Source organism: Cervus elaphus, chromosome 8 (assembly GCF_910594005.1).
Source record: "Cervus elaphus chromosome 8, mCerEla1.1, whole genome shotgun sequence".
Lineage (NCBI taxonomy): Eukaryota > Metazoa > Chordata > Mammalia > Artiodactyla > Cervidae > Cervus > Cervus elaphus.
Window position 1 is genome coordinate 27,385,118 of NC_057822.1, and position 8,394 is coordinate 27,393,511.

Below are 8,394 nucleotides of genomic sequence, written 5' to 3' on the forward strand. Positions count from 1 at the left end.
TTCCAGCCTTAGTATAGATACATTTGGATCAGGAACAGATAAATATGTTCCAATTTTTAGTTGCAGGGCTGGTTTATGTTGAAACTTTTAAACATCCAGGCAAACCAGTTTGTTACAAGCTCAGTATTAATGTAACAATATTTGTTTGCAGGGGCAAAAAGTGAACAAAACCCCTTTTGATAAATCATTAGGTGGAATTTGCATTGAAGTTTCTCTATAATGTTTTGACCAACAGCCATTAAGAAATCTTTTTGTCAAAATAAGTTTTTTGTGATATATACTGAAAAGTATTTATATTCTGATTTTGAGCTAGTTTGATCATTCAATAATTATTTCTCCTATTAAGACATTATGCATCTTTTAACTTACTGATTTAGCTATATATTACCAAAATAAAAAAATACAGCTTGGCATTGTTACATGTAAAGCTACGACCATCATAAACTAGAAACACAAAGACATTAAGGTCAGCAATCCTTGGGAAGACATATTAAACAACATTCTATTTATTTATTTATGGCTGTGCTGGGCTTTATTGTGGCTCATGGGTTCTTCGTGGTGTGCGGGCTCTCTAGTTACAGCACACAGGCTTTGTTGCCCTGCACAATGTGGGATCTTAGTTCCCCAACTAAGGATCGAACCCTCATCCCCTGCATTAGAAAGCAATTCTTTACCACTGGACCACCAAGGAAGTCCCTAAACAGCACTTGAAAATTGAGTAATTACAGTCCCTTTCAGAGCCTATCTTGATCACACTCACTTATTCATTGAACACATTTTTCTAGGGGACACACATATATATTGGGCTTCCCTGGTGGCTCAGCAGGTAAAGAATCCGCCTGCAATGTGGGTGACCTGGGTTTGATCCCTGGGTTGGGAAGATCCCCTGGAGAAGGGAAAGGCTACCCACTCCAGTATTCTGACCTGGAGAATTCCATGGACTATATAGTCCATGAGGTTGCGAAGAGTTGGACACGACTGAGCAACTTTCACTTCTTCACTTTCATTCTAACTGTTCAACCCAGAATATATTCTACTCCAAGACAAAACTCGTGTAGAAATTCAGGAATGTGTTATTCATCAAACATACTGAATCTGAAGAATGATCCATATAAATATTCGAAATTCTGCCGGAGCCAAGTATTTCCTGGATGAGACAGACTACATCAGGAAGCAGAGAAAAGCTTTTTCTTCTCTCCAGACGCCACTTCATCTTTGGTCACTATTTCTGGTTAGTCTTCTGTTAACTGCCATAACAGAGCATCACAAGTTTGGTGGCTTAAAAGAACACAGATTAATGATCCTACAATTCCTTAGGTTAGAAGTATGATATGGGTCTCCCTGAGCTAAAATCAAGATGACAGCAGGGCTGCATTCCTTTCAGGAGGCTTGAAGGAAAAAATCAGTTCCTGGCCTTTCCAGCTTCTAGAAGCTGTCTCTGCTCCTTGACATTCAGCCCCCTTCTTCTACCTTCAAAGCTAGTAATGTTGCATCCCTCTGACTCTATCCTGTCATCACATCTCTCTGACAACAGCCAGAAAAGAGTCTCTGTTTTTAAGGACTCGTGTGATTAGATTGGGCTCACAGGATAATCCAGTTATCTCCCTGCATCTTAGGGTCTGTAGTAGCCTTAATCACATTTGCAAAGGCCACTTTGCCAGGTAAAGTAACATCACAGGCTCTGTCGGAGGCTTTGGGAGAGAATCTATTCTCAGCTTCTCCCAACCTGTGGCACCTGCTGGCATCCCTTAGCTCATGGCTGTATCACTCCAAGGCTGCAGTGACAGGTGTAAGATCTATTGGAAAGGGCTGTTACACCCCACAAAGCAGGTTGAACTTTGTATAGACAAAGTTTTTAAGTCACCTAAGGGATAAAATCATCCAAGAAGTTACCCCTGGGCACCAGGAGGGACATGGACTGGAGAGGTAGGGAGTGACTGCTTAGAGTAAGGAGGCTGCTGAGCTGCCCAATCAAGAATGGCTCTTTAGAATGTAAACTGGTGCAGCCACTGTGGAGAACGCTATGGGCAGTCCTTTTAAAACTAAAAATAGAGTTATCATATGGTCCAGCAATCTCACTCCTGTGCATATGTCCAGAAAAGACAAAAACTCTAATCCTAAAAGATATATCTACCCAGTGTTCATAGCAGCACTATTTATAATAGCCAAGACTTGGAAACAACTCAAGTGCCCATCAACAGGCGATTGGTTTAAGATGTATTGTGTGCTAAGTTGCTTCATTCATGTCTGACTCCGTGATCCCATGGACTGTAGCCCACCAGGCTCCTCTGTCCATGGGATTCTCCAGCAAGAATACTGGAGCAGGTTGCCATGCCCTCCTCCAGGGGATCTTCCGGACCCAGGGATTGAACCCGAGTCTCTTTCATCTTCTGCATTGGCCGGCAGGTTCTTTTACCACTGAACCACCCCCTGGGAAGCCCTTAAGATGCAGTGTGTGTATATAAATATATAAAATGGAATGTTAGTCATAAAAAAGAATGAAATATGCCATTTGCTGCAACATGGTTGGACTTAGAGAATATCATACTAAATAAAGTAAGTCAGAGAAAAATGAATATCATATGATATCACTTATATGTGAAATCTAAAAAAAAAAATAGTGCAAATTAATCTACATACAAAGCAGACACAGACTCATAGACATAGAAAACAAACTATGGTTACCAGAGGGGAAAGCAGGAGATAAATTAGGAGTATGGGATTAACACATATAAATTACTATATACATAAATTACATAAGCAATAAGGATTTACTGTATAACACAGGGAGCTATATTCAATACCTTGAAATAACCTATAATGAAAAATTATCTGAAAAAAATATATATAACTGAATCACTTTGCCGTACACCCGAAACTAACACAGTACTGTAAATCACTTATTCTTCAATTTAAAAAAAAAGAACTGCCCCTTAAATGGCAAAGTGGTGTTCATGTAGAGAGAGGGAAAGGGCTAGATTTGAGAACTGGGAAAAAAAACCAACAGTGCTTTCTCTCAGCATCTACCCCTCTTTGTGTGGTGATTGCACTCTGCTGAGGGGAAGCAGGGGTAACTTCACCTCCTGCTTCAGGCCCTGGACTCCAGGGGTGGGACTCCTGCTCTGAATCGTTAACTTGTTCTGTTCCCGCTTTTCCTGGAGGAGCACATGACCCTAAGCAAGATAGTCAGGCCACCAAGACCCAACCTGGGACTTCTGTAAGCAGACTCCCTCCTGCGAGACCCAGTGGCGTCACTTGGGCATCTGGGCCAGCCCCGGACAGCCGTGGACCTGAGATGGAGCCCACCCAGGGGCTTTGGAGCCGATAGCTGAATCCTGGGAGCATCTCTGAGCCCCGAATCGAGCTGTAATTTAGCCAACTGTGCTTGTGGACTTGTCATAGACTGCTGGGGTTTTTTAATTTTATTTTTTTGGTCTAAGCCAGTTTGAGTTGAATTTTCTGTTCAAATGGACTCTGAATGAAGATTATTCAGTGTCTCTAATGATTACCACTGGGAACAGGGAAAATCTCTGAAGTCTCCTGCTCTTGGTCTCATGGCCAGGAGTGGACACAGATTTTCTTAGGCACTGTTGGCCCCTCTTAGGTAGGGGTGGACATTTTTTCCTCACTTGCTAAGCTAGTGGAATCAAAGGCCTTGGAGATTCTGGAAGGGGAGGCCCAGACCAGTGACTCCCAGACTTTAGGATTTCACAGATGTTGAGATTTCACAGATTTCAGCAGCAAAATTACAAAGAAAAATCTTAGGATCCAAATTTGAATTGCCAAGTTTTAATTTTGTTAAGTAAAAATCTGAAAACAAACACATTTAAAAAAAAAACACTGCTATCTACTATCACCATAATATCATAAAAGAAATGACACTTAGACACACACCCATGAAGGATAACTGTAGAATACGGGGCAGTCATTTAAAACGAATACCCTTAGCTTAGTGACAGTTACTCTGTGGCACTCACTTCTCTCTGTCTCAGATATGTGACACTTCCCTAGCAACACCAATCTGCTAACTGACCTAGTAGAGAACCTTGTGCCCCTCAGTAGAGGGTCCCCAGCCCTCCAGTGTCACCCACATCCCTGGCAGAGTAAACGCCTGGACAGCTCTGAACATCTGTCTCAGTGGGGCCCCCAAAGCTGTGATCTCTGGCCAGCCTGTAGATCACCCAACCTTGAGCTCGTTGTCCATCAGCTAGGGCAGAGTGGGGTGGTTATGACACTTGAGTGTAAGCACTATGAGGTGTGCGTGGCAGACCACCCAGTCGACACATCAGGGCCAGCTTGTACGAGGGCCAGTTCTGGCTCCAGAGTTGCTTTCCTGAGCTGACAGCACCTGTGGGTCCTCCGCAAGCATGGTAGCTTCCCGCCAGATACACATCCAGTTACAGCTGGCAAACCCCCATCTCCTAGATCAAGTGAGGTTGAGTGACCTGAGCCCCCATAATCCCATGCTCCTGGGGTCCAGACCTCACCCCGACAAACACACTTATCAGAGAAGCCTGAGAAGACATGCCAAGTCATATGCGCTATGTCATTTATTGTCACATTCCTCGTGAAACAGGGGCAGGAATGGGGAGAGGGGAGCCTCCTGGCAGAGAGGAGGGAGGGAGCGGGCAGCCTGCCCTTCCTCCAGGCTGGTGACCGTGGGGGCTCGGGCATCAGCAGGATTCCCTTAGATGCAAGCACAGTGCTGGGTGAGAAGGTTGGGCACCATCTCATACTTAAAAGAGTAACCTCCATCCGAGGTGGTGCGGACATGTAGGGGCCTCATGGTCCCCGGGAGGGCAGCGCAACAGGGCTGGGCCCCTGGCACCAGAGAGGGGGGCTGGAAAGGGGTAGGGGGCACCCCGGGGATGGACAGGGGCAGGTCCTGTGGGGTGGGCAGCCCACACCCCCCGTGACAGTAGTGGAAGATGAAACTGGGAGGGTGCACAATCCACCGGTCCCAGCCCAGCTCCTGGAAGGAGATATTGAGGGCGGCTCTGTGGCAGTCGGCATGGGCGGCCGGCTCCTCTGGAGGCCTCTGCAGCAGGCGCAGCGCAGCGGGAGACCAAGGCCAGGGCAGCAGGGGCGTGGAGCGCCGGGCCCTCTCCCCTCCACTGGGCGGCCCGGCCCGTGTGTGGGCCACCAGGAAGGGGGTGGCCTCGGGCCGGGCGGAGCAGGAACAGAGAGGACACCGCAGCAGGAGCACCAGGATAGGGTGGGTCAGCAGAGGGAAGGCGGAGGTGGCCAGGTGCAGGACAGCCCAGCGAGGGGGGGCCTGGCCCAGCGACATGGGCACAGACGTGGGACCCCCAGATGTCAGTACCAGCAGGTCGAGCAGGGGCTCAGAGCTATTGGCGGCAGTGGTCTCCTGTCTGTCCAGTCCCGTGTGGAACCACAGCTGGGCCGAAGTCACCTGGCGGCTGCGTGTGTGCTGGGATGGCCGGAACACGTACGTGAAGAGGCCCTCCTCAGCCTCCCCAGCATCTGGCTCATCACCGCAGCTGGCACCTGCAGGGGGCAGAGGGAAGGGAGAGGGCAGCCCCAACCGGCAAAACCTGGGGCCCCTCCCCCTCAGCAGGAGGGATCTGGCTGCCACTCACGAGCCTGCCAGGCGCCACGCGGAGTGCTTGGCCAGAGACCAGGACCCTCCCCAATCTTCGGGCAACTGACAGAGACCCCCCCCATGTGTTCAGTTCCCTTCAATTCAGTCGTTCAGTCGTGTCTGACTCTTTGCAACCCCATGAACTGCAGCATACCAGGCCTCCCTGTCCATCACCAATTTCTGGAGTTTACTCAAACTTATGTCCATTGGATCGGTGATGCCATCCAACCATCTCATCCTCTGTTGTCCCCTTCTCCTCCCGCCTTCAATCTTTCCCAGCATCAGAGTCTTTTCAAATAAGTCAATTCTTTGCATCAGGTAGCCAAAGTATTGGAGTTTCAGCTTTAGCATCAGTCCTTCCAATGAATATTCAGGACTGATTTCCTTTAGGAAAATCCCCATGTGTTACTTCAGCATTAAAAGACTTAAAAAATGCGAGCCACTGCCAACTTCTCTCTGAAGTGGTTTTACCAATTAATATTCCCATTGGTGATGTGTAAGATGCCCTGCACTCTCTCCCTTCACCATTGCTTAGAATTGTTAGTTTCTATTTAAATTTTTGTTTATCTGATACTATGAAATGGTACCTTGAATGCTGTGTACACAGGCATTTGTTATATTACTCATGTAAGAAATACTGCATGAGAAATCCTTTAAAATAATTCCACTTTAAAAAGGCTAACACCAAGAAGAAGAAGGAGGAAGGCGATGGGGAGGAGAAAGGATTCAGCTCAGAATCAAAAACAGTGCTTTCTAAGAAAATGCAGTTGGCATCCTTACCCTGACAGGTATATAGACTGCATCAAACAGTCATGAACCAGCACGAGTTAAAGAACTAGCAACTAGGGCTGTACTGTTATGTGGAACATCTCATTATAAACCTCACAACAACTGATCCATCTAGCAGATGAGAATTGTTAGTCCCTCAGTCATGTCTGACTCTTTGTGACCCCATGGCCCACCAGGCTCCTCTGTCCATGGGATTCTCCAGGCCAGAATACTGGAGTGGGTTGCCATTCCCTTCTGCAGATAATCTTCCCAACCCAGGGATCGAACCTGGGTCTCTCACACTGCAGACAAATGTTTAACCATCTGAGCCACCAGGGCAAACTGAAGGTTAGAAAGATGAAAAGCCATTAAACTAAGTGCCCAGGCTGGGATTCTGCCTGATCCTAAAGCCACACTCTGTGCTGCCTGGGGCCCGAAGCACAGGGAGGCAGGGCATCCTCTCTGAAAGAAAAATGAGCCAAGTTACAAGAAGGCCCAGTCAGAGGAGGGCTTTACTCACTGAGTCAGTGCAACTGACAGGGAGATGAGAAGGGAATTCAAGAGAAGGTAGGTTAGTTTCCCAGCTAACTGTTCTCCCAAATCCCTGATATCTTCTCAAGTCTCAGCTATCTGGAGCTAAAGAAACAGTGTTCGGAGCAGGGAGCAAAAGCAAAGGTAGGAGGAAAGATGGCAGGAAGGGGCCCATGCCCAGATATCTCTGTCCCTAGAGACCCTTGGCCTTCTAGATGACTATCTTCCAAATGGCTCCTATGAACCAGGCACTCTGGATACACCATCTCACTCAATCCTGCGAAGTAGGCATTATGGCGCTTTTCACAGATGAGGAGACAGGAGGCTCAGGAAGGTTTAGTAACTGGTCCATTATTGCAAAGTCAGCTGAGTGTCAGGTCTCGGATTCAACCCCAGACCTGCCTAGCTCCCGAGCCCAGGCTACACCACACTCTTTGTCAGAGTCAAGGTGCCAGTACCCCATACTCATTACCTGCAGCCGGGAAGAGGATGGCCTGGGAGACATCTTGGTCCTCCGGCTCAGAGCCCCTGCGCATGAAGCCCACGGCATGTCTTCGGGGCAGACGCCTGACTCCAGGTTCTCCACCTTCCCCAGTCACCGGCGGGGGCCCCAAGGCATCCAGGAACAGGGCCCTCACCTTGGCCAGGACGAGTTCCCGGTCCAGCTCCGGCCCATGACAGCCATGCCTGCCCTGAGGGGCCAGCAGCAAGAGGAGCAGCTGAAGCCACATAGCTCACCTGGCCCTGCCCACCAGGAACCCACACCCTGCCCTGTGCCCCTTCTGCCAGGGTCTGCCCAGGGCCTCCCCACTCCACCCTCCCCATCCCACCACCGCCCTCTTCTACCCTTCTCACCCCAGTCTTCCCCAGCCCTTCCCACGCCCCGCAGTCGAGTTGCCCCTGCCCATGGCATTGAGACCTCCTATCTCTGACGCAGATGTCTGTGGCCCTGAGCCTTATCTCCCACTCCCGCCAGGAATGTGGGGGAGGGGCTGGAGAGGGCTTTCACCCCAAGTGACCTAAACCACACATACAAGCCCTCACCCTCCACACACACACACAGTCACAACCTAGCACCCAGCACAGAGATGACACCAGATGGGCCAGGAGCCTGTTAACCGGGGGTCTGCCAGCTCTAAAAAGCGTTATTTGTCAGGGAAACAGAGCACGCCAGGCCCTCGCAGCTTCTGGGGCCCCTTTCAACCCAGCAGCTGCTGGGCCAGTCCTGGGGGGAAGGGCCGGGGCGGGGGCTAGAACTGGGGTTAGGGCGGGGGGCAGGGGTCCCGCCTGCTCTAAACTTAGCCTGGAGGAGCCGATCTGGGCTCTTGTCCTCCAGCTGTGTCATCAGAGAATATTTTTGGGATTGGCAGCTGCAGGCTTCTCTGTCACTCAGGCCCGATCCTGGCGGACTGCTGGGGACCTGGCGGCTGGAGGTGGGAGGGAGGAGGAGAAAGAGGCCCTGGCTGTGGGAGGGGGCTGGGAAGGCCGGCTCT

The 8,394-nt window shown here is 49.5% G+C and overlaps 1 protein-coding gene across 1 annotated transcript; it reads right to left on the reverse strand.

Annotated features, from left to right (window-relative positions):
• Positions 1-4,532: 4,532 nt before the first annotated feature.
• On the reverse strand, positions 4,533-8,379 carry INHA (inhibin subunit alpha). The gene is made up of 2 exons (XM_043909920.1): positions 7,374-8,379; positions 4,533-5,508 (listed from the first exon to the last, which is right to left on the reverse strand). Exons 1-2 carry the CDS (start codon positions 7,630-7,632, stop codon positions 4,688-4,690), a joined length of 1,080 nt encoding a protein of 359 aa, XP_043765855.1. The 5' UTR covers positions 7,633-8,379; the 3' UTR covers positions 4,533-4,687.
• Positions 8,380-8,394: the final 15 nt, after the last annotated feature.